Source organism: Rhamphochromis sp. 'chilingali' (assembly GCF_963969265.1).
Source record: "Rhamphochromis sp. 'chilingali' genome assembly, chromosome: 16".
NCBI lineage: Eukaryota > Metazoa > Chordata > Actinopteri > Cichliformes > Cichlidae > Rhamphochromis > Rhamphochromis sp. 'chilingali'.
This window is the reverse complement of record NC_137943.1, coordinates 5,538,666-5,566,029: the sequence shown is the minus strand read 5'-3', so window position 1 is coordinate 5,566,029 and position 27,364 is coordinate 5,538,666. Positions and strand designations below refer to the sequence as shown.

Here is a 27,364-nt window from a genome sequence, read left to right as displayed (position 1 = left end):
ATACGTGCACAAACAGTACTTGAATTATACTACTACACTAAGAGTGTGTAGAAAATTGAAATGTGTAACAATTATCCGGTATCTTCAGCAGACTTCTAAAGGAATTTCTGTGTTAATCTGTGTTAATGATGAGTAAAAGGTCTCTTTTTTATTACCTGAGGTAATGGTTTTTCACTAATTCACACAGGGTCAAAAACATACAGACTCAAACACATGCGTACATCCTCACTAATACTTGGTTAAATGTCTCTTAGCAAGATGCACCTCAAACAGACAATTTTGGTAGCCATCAACAAGAGCTTCTGGTATAACTCTGGATGAATATTTCACCACTCTTCTTGGCAGAATTAGTACAGACTCTTCACTCTGGAGGAGTATGCAAAAATTGTGAAAGGAACCCGATACAAGCCAGTAAGTCAGGAAAGCTCACTTGTGACCAATGACAGTGATACTGACGTGAGTTGTTGAGAATATCCTGGTAAGCGCTGCTGTTTTTACACGTGCTAGTTACTCTTAGCCAGTTTTAGTGAAGCTTTATTTGAAGAGGCTCTAACATTGCTGGACTGTGACACTTGGTGACAAAACTCTCACACAATGTAAGAATAAACTGTTTAGTCTGAAAATGCAGAAAAGGAATTATAATTTGCCTCCATATCAGACACCACAGTTCTCTTCTCCAGACCAGTCTCTAGCACATACATAAAACCCAAGGCAACAGTGTCCATCGTGAGTACTATATCCAAGATGGAGGGGCACACATGGTAGCTCCTAATAACTAGTGCCTGCTCCTATGCGTTTTTAATAGATCACTTCTGAGTTTATGAGAATGCAGTAATTACTTAGAAGATGTAATTACACACTAATCAATGTATATTTACAAGTACAATAATCCTTTTTTCTGTTAAATAATCTCAAAAGACTATGATGCTACCATTACCAAGCTTAAAGATGTTGATTTTAGAATAGAGTTTATATTTTTGGTGAGTCCACTACAGCATAAAATTCTAGGATATATGCTTCAGTGGGAAATCCCTCAGACCTCACCTCCCTAGAAATGTAACTATACGTCAAGTCAGCACAGCCCATGACTACTGTGATTGGCCTGTTCTGTACCATCGATTCCTCCTGTGCATTTCTGGCTATTTTTTCACTGCAGTTTATCAATTTATCAGTAACAGATTAACAATCATTGTCTACTAGCAGCAACCAACCAACCCACCCAGTGACATCATGCTATGTACTCGCACAACATGGCAGTAAACACTAACCATGTTCAAAGATTTAGCTAGGTGTAGCACCGATAAATGAAGCATAATTGTATCAACACAGCTTTTAAGTTATGTCAATATAAAGCCCTTATCGGCATGTTTACCTGTTGCGATGGTTTATCTTCGGTGCTCTCTCCTTCTATTCCCTTTAGAGCACTCAACTCTTCATCTGAAGAGAGAAACATTACAACCCATGGCATCACGAGATCCAGAAAAACAGTGCTAGACTACACTAAAACCTCATGATTCATTTAAAAATAGTCTCTGGTAAAGCATAAAAAGACTGTACAATGAATTACACTAGATTTCTTTTAATAACCCTCACACCCAAATCAGGTGCCATTGGCAGCTGTAACCTCTGAAATGTCTAACTGAGAGTGTCTTTGCAGAAACATTTCAGCCAGTGTTATAAACTAAATAGGCCTTGTTTAGGCCTATAATATAGAACACCAACAAGGATGGTCATCTATAACAGCAGAATATCAGCATTGGCTAAAACCAATATCACTTGTTATCAGCCTTATAATACTGTGCAAACGTTTCAAGCCACCCCTCGGTTATTTATTTTTTTCTAGGAAAAATGGGAAATTTAAGTGAATAAAAACAAAATATTGTTAAAACTGTTCAGTTACTAAAGATCTATTTGATCTGAAACAACAACAAAAATTTTAAAAAGAAACTAAACAAATGGAATAACATATCAGCATCTGATTTCAACCTACATTTTTTTATAATCCTGTTTTCCCAGAATTTCACAATCAGTGCATCATTAAACATCAATGTATTTTTTTTTTCAAAGTGGACTGTACAATTAAGTTCTGTGCTGATATAGACAACATGTAGAATAAAGACACCGGCTGATATGCATATGATGACTTACTGAGCTTTTTATTTTCCTCCTTGAGGGTCTGCAGATCTTTGGTAGCAGACAAGATCTGTTCCTGACTCTCCGCCAATCTCTTCTCCATGTCAAAGTACTGTTGCTCTATATGGGGCAACAGTCAACAGGAACACAGGTGTACACAAGAAATATACACTTTAGTACTTGTCCGGTCACAAACACAGAGATCTGCAATGCTGATTATTATTTATTTATATTATCTATATATATATATATATATATATATATATATATATTAACTTATAATTTGACAAAATCCCTTTTTCAGTACTGATAAAAGGTACTGCCAACTCTATTCGAATTTACAGTAACATTGTGTGCATTTGGTTAATGGCGACAGCATAAAAACACAGGCTGGTACAAGATGTTTTTCAATAATTTGGGAACTGTTTTTTATTTCAACACACTACACATCACTACTTAATAATAAAATAACTTCAACAACTGGACAGATCTCCCTTCCGCCAAAATTAGCCTTAGCTTGATAGCGCAGCTAACGTTAGCGTGCAGGAGTAAGGGTAGCGAAACACATACAACATGTTTTATACCCAAACAGAGTGAGTACTCTAAATACTAGAATACTGGAATCTAGCAAGCAACAAAAGCAAGTTAAACGCCAAATAGCTAACCAATACGGACTTGTTCTAGGTACCCACCGCTGTCTGCTTTGAATCGCTCATGTTGAGTCTGGAGCACCTCGTTAGCATTCTGCAGCTCCGTTACAAACTTCTCCAACTTGTTCTGGATGCCTTTCGGGAGCTTATTCAGCTCCGTCCGCTCCAGAGCCTGAAGCAGGACGACCGCCATCGCTACCTACTCGTCCCGAAGAATAACGGTAAACTCTTGTAAAATAATCTTAATCTGTGCACCGTCTACAACCAAACTAACAACTAAAAAATGTCAAATTAGACGCGTACACAGGCAGGAAGTTTGCTTCATACTTTCAAAGTAAGGTAATGAAGTTAGACGAGGTAAATGAAAACTACTTATTAAAGCTGAGATGCGATGAATCGATATACGCTCTTCGAATATAAAAGTTAAATTGTTAATTTAATGTATATGGGCAGCTACAATGTATTTATCTGGTCTTGCCTCCAAGCCTACTTGGCTCTTATTGCAGCAAATTTTATTTTGAAGAAAAACTCTCAGCGCTAGTTTGCTTTGGTATGCTGACCATTTCCATCCCGAGTCACCTATTACGACACAGACGTGCGACGGAAATCTGTCAATGCATTTTTTTTTTTTTTGGTCTGCTGACGAACCATTAGACCTGTCAAAATTGCCTGCTTTTTTGGTTGAGGTTTTAGCAACTGTTTTACTTCTTTTGAATATTTTCCATGGTACGTGGAAGCTTATGACGTCCACGCTGTATTTTATAGTGAACCTGAACTGTTATTTTAATGAAATGTAGCTAAAATATGAGCTAGCTAAAGTTAGAGGGGCAAACAGCTGTAAATAATCAATGAGCGACTGCATATTTACTGCTTTTAATTCAACCGTATTTATAGATTAGAAACACTCACTTGTTGTAGTGCTCCACATCTCTTTTCCGTGAACTGTTTATTTACAGAAGCTCTTGGATAAAGTGCAATGTTTTTATCACCTCTTCATTTCCCTGTCAGAAATAATGGGTCGTGGATATATAGTCCAAGATGATGTGGAGGGATATCTGTCGAAACTCTGTGAACAAAAGGCAGACCCAGTCACAGGACTGCTAATTGGACAGGTACCTGTGTATACTAACATCTGTCGTGTATTAGGCCATGTGTAAAAACAGAACTTTGCATTCATTATACCAATTTTTTTATATGCAAAGAGTGTGTCTAGCGGTGGCATATGTAAAATATGTTCAAGATATTGAATCAGGGCTACAACCAAAGTCCTTTTTAGAAGCAAGTAACAGTCACAAATACTTTGTCCATATAATATCAGAAAATAGTTGAAAAATACTAAAATCCTTTCAGGATGGAGTCCAGAGTTACTCAGTTTTATGTGAGCTGTGAAATGGTGAAAACGATTCTATGTTCTAAAAGATTAGATGGAAATTAATTAAATGCACTACATATAGTACTGTGCAGAAATATTCTGCCACCCCCATTTTCTATGTTTTATTTCCAAAGATCCAAACATTCTTGTCATTTTTTATCATGGTCTTGAGCTGCAGTTCTTCAGACTTTCTGAAGGTCTGTCTATTGCAGTATAGTCTCTGTATGTGACCATTTTCAGAGCAATGTTTCCAAGAACTGGACCGAAAATCCATGGCAGCAGGTCTTATGGAGTGATGAATCCAAATTTGAAATCTTTGGTTCAAATTGTCAATATGTATTCAGACAGTCAGGAAAGTGGTGCAGCAACAATTGTCTACAGCCACCTGTAAAACATTGACGGAGCCTCTGTTATGGTTTGCTTCTGCATTGCAGTCAGTAATGTTGCACTCTCACTAAAGTGCTTGCTCATAGGGGTCATATGATTGTTGGGGTTTTCTCTGTATTATTGTAGGGTCTTTACCTTGCAATATAAATTGCCTCAAGGCATTTTTTTTTGTGATTTGGCCCTATATAAATAAAATTTAATTTAATCATCTTGACAAAGAAAAAAACAAAATGCAGAAAGTCAAGAGAACAGTTCATGAAGACTGCATAAAGAAATTACTAGAAAGCTGCCTAACACAGAGTTCATGCTGTGTTGAAGAATAAAGGTGGTCATGCTGAATATTGACTTTCAAGCTAGTTGGAATTATAACTGAGTTTTAGCCTGTATACTGTATTTCCATGTATATTTGCACGTTTTCATAAATCACTGGACCTATTTCCAATTTTTCTGGCAAAATCTAAAGAAACAAAGAGTGGCTAAAGACTTTTGCACAGTACTGTACACATGCTTTAAAATTAATACGCGAGCACCATATGTCACAATACGATAGGACATCAACATGCTGTGTGTGGAGTGAAGAGAGATTAATCAATATTACTGACTAAATATTTCAGAGCTCAACGCAAAGGGATTTTGTTGTCATGGCAATTCGGACCCCCCAAAAGGAGGAGTCTGCTGCAGCAGCTAGAAACTCTGTGGACAAGGAGTGGGTCACCGAGCATGCTCGACAGGTAGTTAAAGAGGGCCATGCCTCTCTTCCAGCACAAACTGATTTGATTTCAGCATGTATTATGCTCATGTATTAAATGAGGAGTGGAATGTGCTTTGAAATGAGCTGTGCACCTAGGTAGACAGACTTGCACACTGCTAGGGTTCATGTTTGCTATTGATTTCCAGGTGTCCAGGATGCTGCCCGGAGGCCTCTCTGTAGTGGGAGTCTTCATCATCACTGATGCAGATGCCAAGGACGCACTAACTACACTCCGACAGGTGAGAGTCATGTTGACACTGTTTCCAGCAAAATCATTTTGAAATTCTTGTAATGTGCTATAGCTTGTAGTGTGAAGTTTAATCGAAAATCAACTTAAGTGATTAGAAACGAGGTCTCAAACCTGCAGCTCTAGAGCCACATTTAGCTTTTTTGCCCATAATCCTGTTACTCTCTGTGGCTTTGACCTAAAATTAATATATCAAAATGAGCATTGTAAATTTTTTTACAATTTACTTCTTTTTTTTTATCATTGTTTTAAGTGATTCTAAAAAATGTGCAGCCTATATGTCAAATTTAAAATAAAATGTTTTAATATGTCTGTCACCTGGTGCTTTATGCTTTCACTCTTGCTAAGCTCCAGTAGTGGTGACTTCCATGAAGGTTAACACATAAGTGGCTGCACATAAATAGATAGTTTCACCAGCTGTGAATTCCAAAGCTTAAAAAAAAGAAAAATCATGGAGAAAATTCGACAATTTAAGTGCAGGAAACTTGCCTCCAAACCTCCAGTACTTGGCCTGATGTGAAAAAGTAATTGCACATAAACCTAATACCTGGATGTGCTACGTGTGGCAGCAAGAACTGGTATGTTTTTCGGAACATTATCATAACAAGTGATCTCGAGCTTCAGCGTACTGACTGATGGGAAGACGTTCTCCTTCAGGAGTTTCTGGTAGAGAACGGAATTCATAGTTCCATCAATTATGGCAAGTTTTCTAAGTACTGAAGCAGCAAAGTAGCTCAAAACCATCACACTACCACCACCAAGTTTGACTGTTGGTGAGATTTTCTTTTCATGAAATGCTGTTAGTTTTATGCCAGATGTAACGGGAATCAAACCTTACCAAAAACCTGAGTTTTGTTTTTTTCTCATTAGGCTACAAAATATTTTTTCAAAAGTCTTGGACATTTTCAAGATGTTTTTTGGAAATGTGAGGCAAGCCTTTGTGTTCTTTCTGGTCATAGATTTTGCCTTGCCATTCTCCCATGGATGCATTTTTTTTTTACCAGTTTTGTCTTAGTGTTGAATGGATAATAATCACTATAAGTCTTTACAGTTCAGCACAGATTTGTTAAAAAATGCTTTATTTAATATTAAAATTTGCTAACAGGGTTAGCTTAGCTTGTTCAGATGGAAGACATCATGTGACTTTCATGTGGTTCAAGACTAAACACAAAGTGTGTGAAGAGCTAATTCAGTTTGATGGTGGAAATATTGTTGGAGCATGATTTTGTTCTTTATATAGCTATAAAAGAAATAAAAATAATTCAGAGATTTATTAGAAACTTTCTCACAAAAACACTACCATCAGTGATCATCTCAACTTTTTTTTTTTTTTTTACCAAAATGCAAACTTCCTTTTAGCTGATGTTGTTGAACTAATTAAAGCTCTAAACCCAGTCAAGTATATCTTAAATAACATTGATGACAAAGGTTTGCCTGAAAACCCTACAACTCCATAAGGAGCTTGCTTAACTTAACTTTAATACACTGGAAACAGTCTTTCAATTTGTCTTTGACATTTGCACTTCAGTGCTAGAATAATCCCCAACTCCAAAAGGAGTGAAATTAAATGTAACCACAGAAAAGTAAAAAATTGGTAACATCATGCAGCGTGTGTGTGTGTGTCTAGCTGCTGTTTGCAGTGGAAAATCTGATCTCCTCTGAGCACCTGTGGGACCCTGCAGATGATGATGTCACAGACTGTGTCACGCTGCACATCAATCCCAAAACCAGAAAGTATCCTTTTCATCAGCTTTGCCTTTGGCTCAGGTAGCTACCATACAGTGTTTGTGGATGTTCTTTAACCCAGTGGACTAGAACTGTCTGTAGAACCTTTGACATCAAAGACCCCAAGGTCAGTTTGCATCTCTCATGTCTTACAGAAAAGCAGCTTCTATCTGCACAGCTCTAAAATATTACTCAAATGTGTACTGCCTTTTAAAAAAACATTCTTTGCTTTTCCCAAAACATGTAATCTCACAGTTTTGGAACACTATTTCAGTATGGTGTTATAAGTCTTATTCACTGAACAAGGAAATCTATTATGTTCTGACTTCACAAACACAGTGGTAAAGTCCTTCCACGTTACATTTATCAGGGGTTGTGAATTAAACCTTTTAAAGTGAGATGTAGGCCACAAGGTTAACAGTCTTGATATATGTTGTGCTGTTCTCTTTCATACAATGCTGCTGTTGTTGTTGTTTATATGTTTTCCCAGAGTGTGGCTAAGCCTGCAGATTGGAAGTACCAGTCGGGTTTGTGCTCCTCCTGGGCCACCGTGTCATGCAGTCTAAATGTAGACATGCTGCTACCACTACCAAACAACAGAACCAGCACAGGAAATATGGAGGAATGCCTTAAGGTTGGAACACACACTTGTGCATGAGACCTTTTTTTTTCTTCATGGGAACAGTTCTGACTTGGTTTTCTGTTTCAGGAAGGACTGAAAGCGTGGGCACACCAGATTGAGAGCGGACTGTGTCTGATTGATGGAAAAAGGCTACCCGAGGACTCGGAGCTCACAGTGGGACAGGTTGTTTATGATACTTGAATGAATGAATAAATGCTTGATTGCTGGTTTAGGATCGATTATTTGCACACTTTTATGCGCAAATCAATTCCAACATAGACTGCTGTGGCTTGATGATAAATAACAAGTGATTTTTTGTTGAAAGGCAGCAATAAAATTCTGACATCCAGTGTTTTTCTCTAGAGGAGGAATGTGAGACAGACATACACAGCTCAGCTGCTCATCACAACGGTAAGAGACGCACTTTTCTACTCTAATTAAGCACTTAAAACACTGTTTTTTTTTACTGCAAGCTTCATTCACCCAAGCACACACACATTCATACCCCCATTTTTCTGTACCTAAACTCCATATCTAACATTTGCACATACACTCACATTCCGATGGATCCATAGGTGGAAACTTCAGTAGGTTTCCACCTATGGATCCAGTAGCTTAAGTATCTTGCCCAATGGTACTTTGACATGTAGATTGCTGTAGCACGTAATTGAACCACAGACCTTGTGATTGGTAGATGACACGTCACACAAGTAGTGGCAGTGAAGCCATAAATGGACACATGTGCTTGTGTTTGGTACATTTCTGTTAAAATTATACATATTTGCTGGAGTAAAGCTAAGTCAAGTTTTGAGAAGTTTGTGCATGACCATGAAATAAAATTTTGTCTTCCTTTGTGTTAGGAAAACAAGAGGTTAACAGATGTGATTGAGCAGTGTGGCGGCAGCGTGTCAGTAACAGGAGCAATCCACAGCAGAGCTTATCTACACAGCAACAAGCCAAAGGCCAGACTGGCAGAGAAGGTAATTCTTTAACATAAGGGTCGTTACAGATAAAAGATATGAAGTTCAACATCTGAGAAAAAGAATGACCCACAAATGAAATGAAAACAGAATTTATTATTTTCTCACGGAAACCTCTCTTGCGGACAGCTGCTGAAGAGGGATGTGGTTTCTACGGTGGCCACGAGAGTTCAAATGATGCTGGAGGAGCTGCTGGCATCAGACCAGGAGAGCAAGGGCAGCTGCAGAGACAAACAACAGAAAGGTGCAGACACAGTATGCACCACCAATCAGTTGCTTACAGCTGTACATAGATAAGTTCAGGGTCATGGGTGGGTTTACTGCCAGCCAATGAACACATAGAGGCAGGATTTGAACACAGATAAGACCTGACCTCAACAGTACAAGGTGAGCAATTAGTAATGGATGGCACACGCTATTGTTAATCCCAAACACCAATTTCATAGTTGGTCTGGTATGAACACAGTGTATCCACATGTATACATGTGGCCAGTGCTTCTCACAAGAATGACACTGCTTGTGTATTGTTAAGGGGGATCCAGACCTGTTAATCCATGTAAGTCTATGGAGATGAAACAGCTAAAATGATCATAACTCACTGAATGTTAAAGCAGTTTAGTTCAAATAGTACAAATGCTACAACTACAGCCCCAATTCCAAAAAGGTCAAGACATAAAAAGCATCAAATGTTTAAACTGTGAAAATGTAGCATTTTAAAATGTATCAAAGCACTGAGTGGGATGGCAGCAACACATCTCAAAAAAGTTAGAACAGGGCCATGTTTACCACTGTTTTCTCCCCAGTCATCTTTCAACAATACTATAAACATCTAGGAACTGAGGAGGCCGGTGGAGTGAATGAATAGTGGAATTGTAAAGCGCTTTGAGGGTCTCGAAAAGCGCTGCATAAATGCAATCCATTATTAGTATTAGTATTATCTTTCTCCCACAATTCTTTAAATGAGTAAGGAGGAGGAATAAGGAGTAATAAGAAAAATGTTGTCTGTCTACACCTGATCACTTGATGGTGACATCTTCAAAGCAAGCCTCCTCCGGGGTGCGGGAGCCCCTCGGGGCTCCGGCCTCTGGGCCTGCGGCTCGGTTCACTCTGGCACAGCTGGCTGCCGGCAGAGCAGCCAGCTGAGAGCGGGCACGCCGGTGCAGCCCCCTCTAGCTTCTGCTCGGTGGCTACTGGGTGACGCCTCGTCTGGGGATCCTCAGCCCTTCCCATGAGGGTGGCACGGATGCCTCCTTGGTCCTCCTTGGGCTCTCGCACTCTGAGGCCTCTGGATGTCTGGGGCCTGGATCTCCTCCATGCCTGCTTCATGCCCTGGGGGACGGGGCTATGGCTCTCTACATCCTCTTGCAGACCATTACATGTGGAAACCATTTGAATACAAGCGCGCTGATCCACATAGGTGTGCACATGGGTGTTCACTGTTCGTAGACTTAAATTACACCCTTCTTGGCTGCTACTTCAAAGCACATTGTGCGCTGTCTGTCCTGCGTGCTGCACAACAACACTGAATATTTAGTATTTACTGCTGTTTACACTTAGCTAGATTAATGCGATGGTGTTGTGTTTAGTATGTTGCTTTGGTTTTTTTTTGCTTGTTTTCTATTCTTCTTCTCTCAACAGGTGATCCAGGAGATTTTTTTTTCTCCCCCCCTTTCTCACTGTCCCTCTCCCCTTCTGTTTTTCTTTTCCTTCCTCTTTCTTTCTCCCTTTCCTATCTCTCACTCATGTCTGTCCCATCTGTAACATCTGAAAATAAAATATAATAAACAATAAAAACAAAGGTCGATCAAATGGACCAATACGGCAATGCCACGATGATCCATTTGGCAAAATAAATCCACTGGGTATCCTTGTTGGTCTTCAGACAACAATTCTGATGGCTAAAGAACCAAATGGGACAGGCAAAAAAAAAAAAAAGAATGAATGAATGAATGAAAGTTAGAAGTGAATAACCTTACTGTCGTGTCTTAATAGATGAGCACCATTAGAAGAGATGTTAAAATCAACGACCTCTCAATATTAGTTACTGTACCTGCGCTTCTCTGTCTGTCCTTCAGAGCTGTTCTGCCTCCCCCATCGTATCTTTTGTCCACTAAAAGTCAGCGGGCCACTCTGTGTGTGTGACTACCAGTTCAGTGATGAGGGTTTATCTGAGGTGACTGAGCGGTTGAAGGAGATGCTGGACATTGATGCAGCTGAGGAAGACTTGGATACCAGACAGGAAATGACTTTTGAAATCACAGGGTGTGATATTACACCAGGTGGGCACAGAGTTTGTGTTTGTAAAGTAGTATTTTCACACCAAAACCTAATTTCTAGTTTGGGTATCAGTTTTCACTTTCTCCTTTTGTTGTCACGGTATTGTTTAAATGGTAAATGGACACATTTTTTTATATAGCGCTTTTCTACTCACCTGGAGCACACAAAAACACTACAACATGCGTCATTCACCCATTCATACAAGCACTTTTTATCCCTATGCTTAAGTGCTTTCTATCTGACACACACACATCAGGATCGAACCACCAACCTTCTGATTACTAGATGACCTGCTCCACCTACCTCCAGACCAAATCTTAGTGCCATTACTATATGAATGCAAAATATGTAATTGTGACGTGCTGCTGCAGAGAACACGTGCCAAACTGCAGATGTGAGGTCAGATGTATATTAAAACAAATTAAAAACCATCGTAGCTCATCCATCTAATGGATGGGTATAAAAAAAAGTTCACTTCAATGGAATTTCCTGGGTTGGGAAAATCTCAGTATCCCATCTCTGTCATCATTTGGTGATAGAGTCAGCAACCTCCTCAAAGCCTCAGCCTCAGTAATACAACAATTAATGTTTATTTTTGTTGTTAACAGTGGTGCGATGATAACTATCAGTTTACAGTTTATATTAATAATCATGTCTGTTGAAAATTCCCATCACAAAGTTAAACTGAAACAACAAATAATTAACAAGTTACTTAATGAAATCATCCTGACTTCACAAACTTACTCCCTAGCTGCAACATTTTATGACACTAACAAATTCTAACCGTTAAATCAAGTGAACATCTGTATGTGCACACTGATGGTACTTTAGTTACGCCATTTTCACAATAATCAAGCAGGAGTTGGTGATGAGGGATGTTAACCTAGCTGATCCAAATGTGTGTTGTATGTTTTCAGAGCCCACTCAAGAAAAAGTCGAGGCGCCAGAGCACAAGAAAAACTACATTGGTAAAGACCTCTCATCTACATTTAATAAATTGTGTTAGCAAGACGAATGCTACATTTGCTTATTATTTTTTTTTGTATCATCCAATCGTCTTCTGTTAGGGCTCAGTATTCAAATAACTAAAGTCTATTGTGTAGTGCTTTGATAATGATTAACTATCGGAAAAGAAAAAAGAAAAAAAAAATATATATATATATATTTTTTTTTTAAAGGACATGCATGCTTGTGTACTCTGTCCTGACTGTCCTCCTTTTTGTTGTTTAGGTGTTGCCATGGCTACAGCTGTTGCCTTACTTGCTACTGCCGCCTCGATGCTGTATCTCAATGACATTTGAGGAAAATGAAATAAAGAAATAGTGTTTTGTTTTGATCTTTTCTGCCAAGTGGATCTTGGTTGAATCAGAAGATAACAAATAGGGCTGACTACAGTTATTTAAAAAATAAAAAATCCCCAACTGAAAATAGCGTCCTGGGGATTTAAGCTATCTGTACAATGCTACAGTAGACACACAACCACCTTCAGGGAACATAAGCTAGTCTAGCTAGATATAGCAACTTGTTTCATACATAAAATGAACTGAGGGAGCGCACCGAGGCCCAGTATAAGACAAAGGATCGTTTTGAACTCTGAATTGTACACATACACTCTATTAGTACAAAAATAAAAATCGGGGGGGGGACTGGTTTAGCTCACTGGGTATGAACAGGTGACACGTGCTCTGTTATTCCATATGCCCAGGTTTTTACTGCCTCCCCCGTGTTCCTTCTCCTAGCTTTCCTGTTTAGCTCCACTGTGCATTTGAAATTAAATAATAATAATTAATTTGGAATAAAAGCTATGTATATAGCACCAGAAATGAGCAGAATTCCTCTTCAATAAGGAGGTTGAGTTTGCCACGTGAAATCACAGCCTGTGGTTAGTGTCCTTGGCTGTGTCAAAGAGCACATAAAGCGCTAGATGTATAAAGGCTAATTTACACCATTGAGGCCTGCTCTCAAAAACTGAAATAGATGTAACACTGTCTGTTAAGCTGGATTTAAGAAATAAGTGAAACATGTTTAGCGCCATCTTCTGTAAGTGTTGGAGTCCAGCTTGCCGCTGTGGTGGCTCTCCTCCACACAGTACTCAAAAGAGACAGACAGTGAAAGTGGACAGTATATCCTCTGTTTCTTAACATGAAACTCGGTGTTGCGGCCAGGGGCAGCACAAATGTGATCCCCTTAAAGTGATCTTTAGTTTTAGTGTCCTTATTTTTCTCTCGTTATCGATTCTGTCACTAGTTAGCTAACATAAACTAATGTAAGTCTATTAACCAACCAACCACATGACAATCATGTTCCTTACTGTCAGAAGATGGCGCTAAGCTGTGTTACATCTAAACCAGTAGAGACTATGAAGGAAGAATCAGTTATATTGCTACAGGAGAACTTGCTGATATCTAGTTGCTTGATCAGTCAAGTTCTGGCTGTCTTGAATAGCTGATCTCTCCTCTGTATGGAGAAGGAAGCGCCCGCAAAGTAGAAGAAAAGAACAGAGTCCTTGAGACAAAAAAGGGTTAACACAGAATTGTTTACCAGATAGAAGAGGGAAAATATGCAGAGGTCCACTCCCCTCTTAGAGGTGGAGTTTGAACTTTGCCGTGGTCACTGTCTAGCTTACAAACTCGGGTGCAGTGAACCCAGAATCTGCTAGCTGCAGCCGAGCTTGTAAGCTGAACTTTAACCCTCATATGAGTGATAAGAGCTCTGCCTGTATGTTCACCTCATCAACAGGTTGGCAGGAGAAAGTATGACGTTTGATGCCTTCAAACTGTCTGTCTAAAATTTTTGTTAAGAGGGGTGACGCGGTCGTAAGCTTATATAGTTCCACTTGTGAGCAGAGTAGTCCCGGACAGTGCTTCGGACCTCTAAACCACAACACCAACCACAATCTGCAGAGGATAATTTTCAACCTTTTAAAAGCTTTTATTCCGGAAGCTGGGCTGAAGCACCATGTTGAGTAAAGATCTTCCAGACATTGAGGTAAATTTGCTGTGTTATATGTTATAGCAGGATATTCTCATATGATATATAAGTGGAAAATGCAATGTATAGCATTCTCTAGCAACACATATACAGGTGTTGTGTGGATAACAAATGATAATAAAATGTTTTCCATGCCATAGTAAAATAAAGTCATTCTAATTGTGTCCATAGAATTTTTATGAGTACAGATGGGGATTTAAAGATTATTCTCCACTAATCTAGAAGCTTAACAGCAGGCTAATTTGCACATGACTGGCCTCTAATTATGACCATTTCACAAGAAAAAATTGAAACTATACATACAGCTGTGATCCTGGAATAATAGTAAGTCAGTCACAATCATCTGTTCATATACAGTTTCATCAGACTTGCAGGCATATCACAGTTTTCAAATGGACTTCCGCCATGCACAGGGCACTGCATATCCTTTGAGTCCATCAGTTTCTCAGCACAAACAGTACTTCCCTTACTGTGTGTGTCTTTAGAAAAGGCCTGTGTATAATTCAACATTCGGCTGCCCACAGGGTGAGACGTTTCTTTCTATAAGAAGCAAGCCTGACCGCAAAGTCACACGATGGAGATTCATTGGGTTACTCTTTTTACTAATGTAAAGTATTGACTTTAGTGTGAGAAGTGCCCTGGTGTGATTTAGATGATACGGAAATAGAAATGAAAGTATCCAGAGTTTTTGGGACAAAGTAAAAACACATCTTACTAATTTAGAAATTGGCTTCACTGAGCCACCCACAGTTTCTGCATGTCGCACACTGATGTGTTCTCTGCCTTGTGGCAGAATAATACATGTCAAAGTGACATGAAAATAAAATGTCTTATAAAATAAAAATGTTTTTTTAATGAAATAAAACCGCTTCTACAAACACAAAACAGATAAATAGGAGGGAAAAAGGCACTGTCAAAGTGCCTGAGAACATGGGTGTCTAAATGCTTTTTAAAGGAATCTACTGAGTCATCTGATTTTTACTCTTTTAAAAGTCCTCTTGGGTGCACCAAGTAGAGACCAGTAGAGTTATCAGAGATATACGACAGACCTATACATTGGCTAATCACTGTAACGTGTTGCAACGGTGAGGATTTAGTGGGTAAAATGCCACACGATGCAGTCTGAACATGATCGCCTGGTATTATGTAACAAGCCATGTGTTTGATTGTACAACCTATAGATAACTGACACAGGGTCAAAGTGGAGATGTCAGTGTGCATATGTATGTATGTGTGTATCTATCTATCTATCTATCTATAAAAAAGAAAAAAATTCCCGACTCGCCCCTGTGGGCGGTCAATCCTTCAAGCTCGGGTCCTCTACCAGAGGCCTGGGAGCTTGAGGGTCCTGCGCAGTATCTTAGCTGTTCCTAGGACTGCGCTCTTCTGGACAGAGATCTCTGATGTTGTTCCCGGGATCTCCTGGAGCCACTCGCCTAGTTTGGGAGTCACCGCACCTAGTGCTCCGATACTTTTAGTTAGTCTAATGCAAAGCCCTCTCCAAATTGTTTGATTTTAAAATCAAATAAATTATTAAATTATTACATTTTTGAATGATTTGATGTGTTATCACTGTACTTCCAATCAAGTATAGACTACAATGAACTGATTTTTTTAAATCAAAATTTTATAAAATGTCCCATATTTTTGGAAACTAATGATGGCGTTGATATGCTAAGACCAGTTCAATAGATCATTAGCCACTAATGTTCAAATAGTCAAGGTCAGGTTGGATTAATACATTCAGTGATAATATTCTTTAATGGCAGAATTTACATGAATAAAATACTATTCAGTATTCCCCCATGTAACAAGGTGTCAGTGTGCGACAAGCTTAATTTCTCGATTTCTACTGTTATATATGAATGCAACACGTGACATTGGCTCAGTGCATCGACCTGGCACCTCACCATTATCTTATCATCTTGACCCCGACCATGAAACAGCCAGACTTCCTAGAATGTTCCACAGTTTCAATGTTCTTGTCGGCAAATCTCAGCAAATGTGCTGTCAAGAAAAATAATGTTGTTACGGTCTGCATATTATGCAGACTGTGCAGTGTGAAGTTGAGGACCCAAAATGCAGACACAGAAGCAGGTAGGACTCAGAAGAAAGTAAGCCATTTTATTAGGCTGTAAAAAGTCCAGCAAACAAAACTTAATGTCTAAAAGGGAATTGCAAACTATAACAACAGGAACCTGGAATGAGGAAACACAAGGGTGGCTGTAGCTCAGGAGGTAGAGCAGGTCACCTACTGATCGGAAGTTTGGTGGTTCGATTCTTGGCTCCTCCAGTCTGCATGTCAAGTATCCTTGGGTAAGGTACTAACCCCAAGTTGCTCTCTGATGCGTCCATCGGAGAATGTGTGTGAATGTAGTTAGATAGCACTAAGTATAGATAAAGTGCTTGTGAGAATGGGTGAATGTGGCATGTTGTATAGAGTGCTTTGAGTACTCCGAGAGAGTAGGAAAGGGCTATTACCATTTACAAGAAAATAGAGACTGACAAGGAATAAGAGGAAGCCAGCACTATATAGACACACTGAGGGGAAATAGCTCGGAAAATAAAACACTCTCTGTGGAGAAACTGTGCCTGTTTAAGATGCTCTTTTTATATTCAATCATATTGCTGACCTTTGACCAGTTATCCTAGTTAGTTGCAAAGTATTTTTCCAGCTGTTTCTTTCTAAGACCACTTACTTTTCCAGTCTTTTGTTGCCTTTGTTGTCTTTTGTTAACTTAATTATGATAATAATTATAATTGTATAAAGGAGCCTTTGAGGTGGTCTGGGCATCTGACAAGGATGCCTTGTGGGTGAGGTGTTCTGGGCATGTCCAACCAAGAGGAGGCCCTGGGGCAGATCCAGGACACTCGGTAGAGGTTTATCTCTCAGCTGGCCTAGGAAGCCTCTGTGCTACCTGGAAAAGCTAGATTAGGTAGTTTGCTACAGACTGGGCTTCTCTGCTTAGGCTGCTGTCCCAGCAACCTGACCCCATATAAGCAGAAGAAAATGGATGGATTATTATTATTAAATATGAGAAAATATATTTCATGAAATAATAAAAGGTTAGAAATATGTTTTATTGTGAAGAAAATATGGATGGGTTTGTGCCCCAATTTTTTTGGAATTTGGGGTTGTGGCATAAGACTTCTCTGAATATAATTATCTAGTTCCCTCTGCAACCATACCACTTTATAAAAACAAACACACTGGATGCTTTTCCTGGATCATTCCTTTATATGTAAAGCAAAAATGTGAACCACTATACTGTGGAGCCACTTGAAATGCTAAAACAAAGTCTCTGGAAAATAAAAGAAGATTCTACTCATGTTTATTAGGACGTGCAGTCTAAGAATCCAATCCTGTGTCTTTTTCTTTTCAGAGCATCCTAGCTCTGAATCCAAGGGTGAAGCATCATGCTCAGATCATATCCACAGCCAGTAAGAAGAAAGAAAAGAAACACTGGAAGAGGAACCCTGAAAGGAACTGCGGTGTAAGAAAAATACACAAACAAGACGTAGCTTCAATTAAAAGAGTATCTTTAGTCAAATTAGAGCATTTGCATAATTTAATGCTTGGAACATCATTCATCTTCTTCACTCTTTTTTCCAGTCTTGTGTGAAGTTAGAAAACAACTTTGACGACATCAAGCATACAACACTGAGCGAGCGAGGAGCACTACGAGAAGCTCTCAGGTGAAGATTAATGAAGAGGCTACTTTAGTTATTTGTTTTTAATATAGCATATGTCACAAATATGATTTACATTCAACTTATGTTAAAAAAGATACCAAATTTCAGATGGTCACAACAAATGCAGGCTAAAGAAGAGTATTCTCATCATTGTCAGGCCAGTTCCACACATGTACTTTTTTTTTTATCACCATTAGAGAAAAAGGGCAGCAGTGCAGTTGGATGAATCCAACTGTTAATTGAATAGCCATGACATTTGTACACACAATATAATAATAATCCATGTCAAAAGAAAGTTTTTTTTTCCAGGACTTTCTTTATTTTTTCAGTTAGCTACACCATCATGACAAAATGTACAAAATGAACAAAATGAACAAAATGTAAATTTTATTTATGAGACGAAATCGTGATAGTGACGTACTGGCACATTAAACTAAGACACTGTACATGAAAAGTATTATCTTAAATGTATCCATTATAATATTAGACATTACAGCACTACAAACTGTGTTTTTTGTCTAAAATAACAAAAATCCTCCAAACTGTTTGCATGCAATTTTTATTTTTTAGAAATCTTACTTGGTTAAGCTGCAGAAACAAATGAAAAATTTGTGTTTAGATGTCTAAAATGTGCTGATGCTCCCTGTCAGAAGAGCTGCCCAACTAATCTGGACATCAAGTCATTCATTACGAGTATCTCCAATAAGGTAGAATCCACTCTGCACTCTTTCTGTCATGATCCCGAGTCTTGTACCCAGCGTTTCCTGTTTTGGACTTTTAGTTTTGGTTTATTTTATAGTCTGAGGTTGAGATTCTGTTCTTTGTTTGGTTACTCTTACTTATTTGTATTCCTAAGTCATCTTGGTTTCTTGTCTAGTTTATGTTGTCTTATCTCTGTCTCCACACTTATTCGCCTGTTCCCCAGTCGTGCCTCTGTTTCTCTCACTCCCTCTTTTCCCTGTCTTTAGTCAGTCAGTGTGTGTATGTTCTCGTACTTCCTTTTTTACTTTGATAGTCTCCTGCCCTGTGTGTAGCATGTGCAGTTTTGTCCTCTGTCTCGTCAGTTAGATTATGTCCAGCTGTCTTCGCCAGGTTATTCCTCTTTGTCCTGATTCCCTCGTGTGTATATATTGTCTGCATCTCCCTCATTCCTGGCTGTGTGTTCTGCCTGTGTGTTTAGTTTCCAGTTTGGTTTTGTATTTCATAAGTTCGATAATAAAGCTGTGTTTTTGAGTTAAGGTCCATATGAGAGTCTGCATTCTGGGTCCCCGATCCTGTCTTCACATAGCCTTATGTCTTCAGATATTCAAAGTAATACCAGATAGCAGTACTCTGTCAAGTGTGTGTATTTGTGTAACAGAACTACTATGGGGCAGCGCGTGCCATTCTATCTGACAACCCTCTGGGTTTGACCTGCGGAATGGTTTGTCCCACATCGGAGCTGTGTGTAGGGGGCTGCAACCTGTATGCTTCTGAAGAAGGACCCATTAACATTGGAGGGTTACAGCAGTTTGCTATTGAGGTACGACAGTTTTCAGAAAACACATTTCTAATCAATTATATTGATTTAACATCAGCCATGATGTAAAAGTAGTGTATTAAAGACTATTCTTGGCATGTGCATTTGTGTATGTTTCTTTACAGGTGTTTAGTAAAATGGGCATCCCTCAGAAAAGAAACCCCGAACTCCCACCATTCAATGAGCTGCCAGAGTCTTACCACACCCCTATAGCTCTGATTGGCTGTGGCCCAGCATCAATTAGTTGTGCTTCTTTCCTGGCCCGTCTGGGATATGATAATATCACAATATTTGAAAAACAGAAGTACACAGGAGGGCTGAGGTATCTTAACATTATTATTATATAAAATATTATATGACAGTGTTCATTTCCCTCAAGCTGTTTTATATTGTATTGTTAGTTACTTGGGAAGTAAAGGTTCAGTCTTTTTAAAAAGAATTTTAGAATTGCACATTGAGACATGGGTAAACCTTTTTTAATATGTCTGCAAATTAGAGAGAGAAGCTGGCACGAGGACAGTTGAAAGACACAATACCAACATGATAGCATTGGGGAGACAAAAATCATTCAAAGAGATATGTTCTTCTATGCAGCACGTCAGAAATCCCTCAATTCCGGCTTCCATATGAGGTCGTCCAGTTTGAAATAAACCTGATGAAGGACCTGGGAGTGAAGGTATGAAATGTGGCACGTATTTTCAAAATAGTATTTGTAGCATCCATTATATTAGTCAAATCTCTTTACATGAGTCAACAGTTCAGTTAAGACATTTTGTTTCTGTGGCGTCTACAGGTGGTGTGTGAGAAGGGCTTGGGTGTTAATGGAATGACTCTGAAGTCCCTGAAGGAAGATGGATTTAAGGCTGTCTTCATAGGGATTGGTGAGTTTCACTTGACAACCATTATGAATAGATTCCAGTTTAGTTCCCTGTAAATTCATCTGGAATCTGGATGTGTCTGGATATTATGCACATTTGTAAAAAGTTATAATAAACTGCTGAATTACATCAACCATCAAATTTGTTTTTCTGCATGCATTTTAAGTCCTCATCAAGTCCTGTTTGCATGTGTCTGTGAATGTGTGTGTGACACCAGGTCTCCCACAGGCCAACAGAGCTGAAATCTTCAAGGGTTTAACTGTGGATCAAGGATTCTTCACTTCTAAGGACTTTCTGCCCATGGTGGCCTCTGCCAGCAAGAAAGGTACCACTTAATTTTTGTTCCTCTACCAGTCCACAGGATTATAGTTCACATGTGCAGTAACAAAGTCACAATATACACATTATTTATATGAAGTCACGATCCCAAACATACGACAATAGCATCACTTCACAGCCTTTGATCAGCCCGTAACTTTTCATGTGTTAGTGTATCCGCACATACTCATTCAATCATACAGTACTTTTGCTGGTGACATGGTTTTTTACATTTTGGGCTCTCTGTCGCTTTGCCTAGGTATGTGTCAGTGTCGCTCCTCTCTGCCAGAACTAAAGGGAGTGGTGATAGTTTTGGGGGCCGGTGACACTGCATTTGACTGTGCCACCTCAGCCCTTCGGTGTGGAGCCAAAAGAGTGTATGTCTGCTTCAGGAGGGGATTCACCAACATTAGAGCTGTTCCTGAGGAGGTGCTGATGAGAGGCAGATGGATCAACTGACGCAGTATACAGACAGATCACCAGATGAGTGTACTGATATGTATGACGTTTTTTCCTCTCAGATGGAGTTGGCTAAAGAGGAGCAGTGTGAGTTCCTTCCTTTTCTGTCTCCCCGTGAGGTCATTATGAAGAATGGGCATGTTGCTGGGTTACAGTTCTGTCGCACTGAGCAGACTGAGGAAGGTGACTGGGTTGAAGATGAGGAGCAAATTGTCAGACTGAAGGCTGATTACATAATCAGTGCTTTTGGATCCCTGTTGAATGAGCCACAAGGTAATGAGTAATCAGCTGCGCAACACATTACCCAACTTTTTGCTTCACCTTTAACTAGAAGAAGTAATGACAAATCCAGATGTAATTGTAAAACTTTGGTTTCCGAGTGCTGGTTTGTCTTTTTTAATTTTACTTTTTTTTTTTTTTCAAATATACATTACTGAGCAAGTCTCTTGACCAACTCCCAGTTTCTTAACATGGGAAATAGGTGCAAAACCTGTAATTTAAATACAGCACAAAAACGTTGTTCTCTGTTAGGTGTAGACAACACTAGTTCATCTTTTGAGTAAGGAACCTTTTAATGTTTGGTCAATGTTCAGAGGCTTGACACACAAAAACACATTTCTCTGAAAATCATCAGTTAAAAAGACCTGGACTACCAGCAGCCCAAAACAACATAACAAAATTAAATCTGTAATGGTTTGAAAGTTTGCAGGTGATGTTTAGACTGAGGCAGAGCATGAAACTGACTGATATGCTGGGTGCTTGTAGTGACTGAGGCCATGACGCCTGTGAAGCTGAGTCGCTGGGGTACCCCAGAGGTGAACACAGGCACCATGCAGACCAGTGAGCCCTGGGTTTTTGCTGGAGGAGACGTCGCTGGTTTGGCAAACACCACAGTGGAGTCAGTGAATGATGGCAAACAAGCCTCGTGGCATATTCACAGATACATACAGGTAAGTCTGCTAAGACTCTAAACACCAATGAGTTCGATAAGGAGAGATCATTTGGAAGAACCGAACAAGATTTACCAAGATGGAAAAATGAATTGGACTCCAATGACCCGTTATCACAGAAAAGAATCCCAGTAGCGATAGGATTTAGAACAGGAAACCCCAAAACATAGGCACTGATGGTGTTGAAGATTGAGATGGAAGCTTGGATGGGGCGAGATGGAGAGGTGGTTGGTTGCATGAATGAGAATCCGATGGAAAAGCACAGATTTTAAACCAGTCAGAATGGAGGCTTTGCCTTCTTTGATCCAATCAAAAAGGTGACTGGGCTAGTATAATGATGACAGCACTGAGTTTGACAGCATGGGAAGGTTATAGTGAACATCTAGGAAAGCAAGCATATGAATGACTGCAGATCTTCCTTACTGAACTTGTGCCTATTAATGGTTTGTTTAGTGTCCATGTACAATTTTTGTACCTCATGCATAATACACAAAATATCATACCAATAATGTTACCAAAAATATTTATCCCTTCTCTTTTACTTGTATAGTCTCTTCATGGACAAACAGTAGACCCAGTTCCAAAGTTGCCATTGTTCTACAGTGCTATAGACCAGGTGGACATCAGCATTGAAGTTTGTGGAATAAAATTTCCAAATCCGTTCGGCCTGGCCTCTGCTCCTCCTACCACTAGCACAGCCATGATCAGAAGAGCTTTTGAACAAGGATGGGGCTTCGCTCTGACTAAGACATTTGGACTGGATAAGGTACCACACATGCAAACAATGTACCAAACCACCAGTCACTAGAACGACTATACTTGCAAGCATTAAAGAGATTTATTCACCCGAACATGTATTTTACGATACCTTACAGTAAATCATTGTAACATATCAATATTTCCTCCTTGCTGACCTTTGCTGTTTTTGCATTTTTATATTTTTCCCATACCAATTTATTATGTAACCTCAGATTTATTCCTCAGGAAATTGTGAGCATACAAAAAAAACGAAAAAAAAAAGGGATTTGTTTAGGATTCTTTACCAGATGAACACAAGTAAAAGCTTCAGAAAGAAAAACACGAAAGCTTTGTTGTGTCTAGCAAGTTTCACTTTAAGGACCCCAAAAAAAGAAGTTAACCTCATGAATGGGCTCTATAAATCTGTGTCTTTAGGATCTGGTGACCAATGTGTCTCCTCGAATTGTGCGTGGTACAACATCAGGCCCTCTTTATGGGCCTGGTCTGGGCTCCTTCCTCAACATTGAGCTCATCAGTGAGAAGACAGCAGCCTACTGGTGTCAGTCGGTTGCTGAGCTGAAAAAAGACTTCCCCAACAACGTAAGTTTGATATTACATCATACCTTTCCTTGGTGATAAGCGTGTTGTTGCGTTAAATAATTAATATACATTTACTTTTCTGGATTGTTTCTGTACCATATTACATATTTCTTTGATTTTTTCCATGAGCTTCATTCCATCACATGTGCTTTACCAGACATTTCATGTCTTTAGTGCGTGTTCTCTAGCAGTGTCCATTTGCACCACTGTACCAAAATTCACCCAAGTTTGAAGTACAAAGTTCTAAAATAAGTCTAAAATGTGTGATGTTTAAAATCGAAAAAAAAATCCCTCTGTGTCCATCAGGTGGTGATTTCTAGTATAATGTGTGGTTACAACGAGGAAGACTGGACAGAGCTAGCCAAGATGGCTGAGGTGATAAAAACAATATACCACTATAATCAAACATTTTTACAGAATATGTAGTCTAATGATGATTTAATTGTAAAAATAACGAATGTATGTGTTTAGGAGTCGGGAGCAGATGCTTTGGAGCTGAACCTCTCTTGTCCTCATGGGATGGGAGAGAGAGGCATGGGACTGGCCTGTGGACAGGTACGCGCACACCCCCCCCCCCCAAAAAAAAAAACAAAAAAAAAAAAAAAAAAAAAACACACACCCAAATATACAAGGGAGGAAATGGATGTAAGAACAATTAAGTGTAAAGGTGTAACCATTTATTCATTTGTTGTGTCATCAGGACCCAGTGCTGGTAAGGAACATCTGTCGCTGGGTGCGTGAGGCCATTTCCATTCCATTCTTTGCTAAACTGACACCAAATGTTACAAATATTGTTGACATTGCCAAGGCAGCCCATGAAGGTAACCACACTTCACCTTTTCATTCAGTATCATTTTACATTGCTCAGTACTAATCCACAATGTAGCGAATGATTAGCAGATGCCTGTTAACAAGTCTGTAAATGTTGTGCTGTGTTATAGGTGGAGCGGATGGAGTCACAGCCACCAACACGGTCTCAGGTTTAATGGGACTCAAAGCTGATGGCGCTCCCTGGCCAAGTGTTGGTTTGGAAAAACGCACCACATACGGAGGGATCTCTGGTAAGTGCACACACGGTGAAGTATAGCGCAGTGCTGAATAAACTTATTTATCACATTAATGGTGTGTTCAGGTAATGCCATCAGGCCCATTACTCTCAGAGCAGTGTCAGCCATCGCCAGAGCAATTCCAGGTTTTCCTATTCTGGCCACCGGGGGTATTGACTCAGCAGAGAGCGGACTACAGTTTCTTCATGCTGGGGCTTCCCTGTTACAGGTGATAACCAATTTACTGTAACAGGTTTTGCCATTGAATAAAAGTTGATCACAGACCAGTCACTTAGATCAGCTTTCTCATTCTGTCGGGATACCACAGGTGTGTAGTGCAGTTCAGAACCAGGACTTCACATTGATTGAGGATTACTGTGTGGGTACGCAACTGCTTTTTGGCTGAGCTTAACAGGCATTCATTTACATTTTTAGAGCTTCAAAATATTTACTTTTGTATTATTGTGACATTACACATGTTTAGGTCTGAAGGCCTTGCTGTACCTAAAGAGCCTAGAGCTAAAGGACTGGGATGGTCAGTCACCTCCAACAGCGAGCCATCAGAAGGGAAAACCAGTTCCCAGACTCGAAAGCCTGGTTGGAAAGGTACAACTACAACAGTTATAGTAACTTTTTGGTCTTTCTTGGCCTTATATCAACCCACACCTGAATGCTTCAGGCCAGCAAACTGCCAAAACCATCTGCTAGCTGCTAGTAGAGGTACTCTCGTTTGCTGATGACAATGAGTTAACCAGCTGCATCTTATTATCATTGCCACACTGGTACTTACTCTCTTAATTCCTGAGGAAGCAGTAAGAGTGCAATTAGTTTTGCTTCTGCTCCCAGTTAAAATTTTGTTAAATAAGTACTGAACCTGGGTAATGTGTTGTTATTTTCCTTAGGTTGTATTAAACCAATTTTAAAAGATGCTAGAGACCAGATTATTTTTATTACATCCTAACATTTAAAACCTTGAATCAAAAGAAGATGCCTGTTCTTTTTCACATTAAATGGTTATTTGTCTAATAACCATTTGTCACCTCTTATTGGTCAATGTGCATGTGTTTAGAGTCTCCCTAGCTTTGGTCCATACCTTCAGGAGAAGACGGAAGCCATTGCTGCATGCAAGAAACGACTCCGAGATGCTGGTGAAACCAATGTGGTGGAATCCAACGTCAGCCGGATCAACGTGCCCCAGAAGCCTGTTCCTCCAGTCAAGGTCCATACGCATACATACGTGCTGCACGTTGAGTTCAATAAAGCTATATGTCACAGTCGGGCTGAGACTGTAAGGAGTGAAGAAGGTGGACCCAAGTGTAGACACGCAAAATAACAAAACTTAATATTAACTGAAGAATAAGCCTGGACTTATAAAGCAAAGAGCAGAACTAAATCATGATCTAAACCGGGTGAGCTAAACATAACAAAACCCTGGAACATAGAAACCTGGCATGAGTTCATAACAGAACTTATTTGGGGAGCATTACCTTACCTTGTTTCATGGAAACAAGGTAAGGTAACAGACACTCAGGCAGGGAAACGCATGGGGAAACAGCTGACACAAATGAGCATAACGACTTCACAGTGGAAGAGTAAAATGAAACACAATGAACATAGAAACACAAGACCTCTTCAAAATAAAACAGGAAACATGAGATGCAAACATGACAATACAAACTTGACAACCTGAAATCACAGACAAGAAATACATGAGACTAACCAGAAGACGTAAGTGAAACATAACTAGATTAAACTTGAGGCAACTAAATAATGAACCTAGAACTTAACATTATCTTCAAAATACAACAAAAGAGATCAAAAGCCAAATGAAAGGCTGGCTCACAGACCCGGCCCCTGACACTGCATTTGGTTTTTAACCATAAATGTGTTTTTATGTATGTGTGTGGTGACGGGTTGTGTTATAGGACGTGATAGCCAGAGCACTGCGCCACATTGGAGCATACCAGGAACTTAACAACATGGAGCAGGTACACAGTTCTCATTCATTCACTCTAACCAGGTAATATTCTGACCATTGTAGTGATTTATAGGAAAAGATAAATGAACAAAAGGACATTGCACCACATGTGTAATCACTTTTTATTTTCTAAATCAGGTTTTCTTCTCATGATCACAGATAGCAGTAAAATATCATTTATCAAAATCACAACAACAACAATGGCCTTTCCCTGTGCTCTCAGGTCCAGGCTCTTATAGATGAAGAGATGTGTATCAACTGTGGGAAATGTTACATGACCTGCAATGACTCTGGATACCAGGTATGTTTTTCTACTATATCCAGACAGTCATCACTTTCTTGTTTTTCAAGAGATGTATCTGCTTCAGTCCCATAATGTGACTCTTATTTCAAGGCTATAACATTCGACCCTGAAACTCATCTTCCATCCGTGACTGACAGCTGCACTGGCTGCACTTTGTGCCTCAGTGTCTGTCCCATCATAGACTGCATCAAGATGGTCAAAAGGAAAACAGCCTACAAACCCAACAGAGGTGTACCTATTAGTCCTGTCTGCTAAAGGCAAGGATAATAATAAAACAAAGACATCCAACTGGAATGTCTTATACAGTAAATTAATTTGTGTGAAGTATAATCTTAGTTTGAAAGCCCAGCTCCAGTGGCACCACTGAGCAGAGAGGCAGATAACATCACAATAATTGTATAGTGTATATATAGTAAGTGTATGTCAATAATTCCACTCTGATTTAGTTGGTAAATCTGAATCTGACTTTGTTTTTATTCTCTTGTAGAAAATCATTTCAATGTTAAAAAGGCATTTACAGAATGTCAAATTAATTCAAGTCAAATGAAATGCTCCCCAAATAAGTTCTGTGATTTCAAATGTCTGGATTTTTGGATATACAGAAAATATCTGTAAGATGGAGCACATTTTTATACAAATTTGTGAGATTGTGTAAAAAAATTAACCAACATAAAAATATTCTGTTATACATGTGTTATCAGGAAAATGTTGTGAAATGTTAAAAATAAAAGCAACCATTACTTTGT

At 39.3% G+C, this 27,364-nt stretch overlaps 3 protein-coding genes across 6 annotated transcripts in view; 2 read left to right on the top strand and 1 right to left on the bottom strand.

The window, feature by feature from the left end:
• Positions 1-3,094, bottom strand: part of LOC308383865 (nucleoprotein TPR-like) — a 33,277-nt gene extending 30,183 nt beyond the window's left edge. For 2 of the 3 annotated variants that reach the window (XM_080862033.1, XM_080862034.1), the window contains exons 1-3: positions 2,826-3,093; positions 2,149-2,253; positions 1,373-1,437 (exon numbers count right to left, since the gene is read on the bottom strand). In XM_080862033.1, coding sequence (XP_080718159.1) covers positions 1,373-1,437; positions 2,149-2,253; positions 2,826-2,976 — 321 coding nt within the window. In that variant the 5' untranslated portion in view covers positions 2,977-3,093. Of the gene's footprint in view, positions 1-1,372; positions 1,438-2,148; positions 2,254-2,825 lie in introns of all 3 variants that reach the window. The other variant, XM_080862032.1, reaches the window with a different exon arrangement.
• A 287-nt stretch (positions 3,095-3,381) lies between these two features.
• On the top strand, positions 3,382-12,480 carry odr4 (odr-4 GPCR localization factor homolog). The gene is made up of 14 exons (XM_080906765.1): positions 3,382-3,509; positions 3,792-3,895; positions 5,157-5,273; positions 5,440-5,532; positions 7,168-7,274; positions 7,356-7,392; positions 7,756-7,899; positions 7,975-8,070; positions 8,251-8,298; positions 8,748-8,867; positions 8,997-9,111; positions 10,943-11,146; positions 12,062-12,112; positions 12,375-12,480. Exons 1-14 carry the CDS (start codon positions 3,398-3,400, stop codon positions 12,443-12,445), a joined length of 1,419 nt encoding a protein of 472 aa, XP_080762891.1. The 5' UTR covers positions 3,382-3,397; the 3' UTR covers positions 12,446-12,480.
• Positions 12,481-12,621: 141 nt separating this feature from the next.
• dpydb (dihydropyrimidine dehydrogenase b) lies at positions 12,622-27,364 on the top strand. Of its 2 annotated transcripts, XM_080906763.1 has the most exons (25): positions 12,622-14,132; positions 17,519-17,629; positions 17,749-17,831; positions 18,448-18,535; positions 19,189-19,350; positions 19,473-19,669; positions 19,942-20,023; positions 20,141-20,228; positions 20,443-20,550; positions 20,803-20,972; positions 21,065-21,275; positions 21,768-21,952; positions 22,503-22,718; positions 23,126-23,290; positions 23,597-23,665; positions 23,762-23,845; positions 23,991-24,111; positions 24,232-24,351; positions 24,423-24,565; positions 24,665-24,719; positions 24,821-24,942; positions 25,406-25,555; positions 26,262-26,324; positions 26,538-26,615; positions 26,709-27,364. In XM_080906763.1, exons 1-25 carry the CDS (start codon positions 14,103-14,105, stop codon positions 26,871-26,873), a joined length of 3,066 nt encoding a protein of 1,021 aa, XP_080762889.1. In that variant the 5' UTR covers positions 12,622-14,102; the 3' UTR covers positions 26,874-27,364. The 2 variants fall into 2 exon arrangements, with proteins under 2 accessions (XP_080762889.1, XP_080762890.1); XM_080906764.1 differs by lacking the exons at positions 25,406-25,555; positions 26,262-26,324; positions 26,538-26,615; positions 26,709-27,364 and having other exon boundaries at positions 24,451-24,565.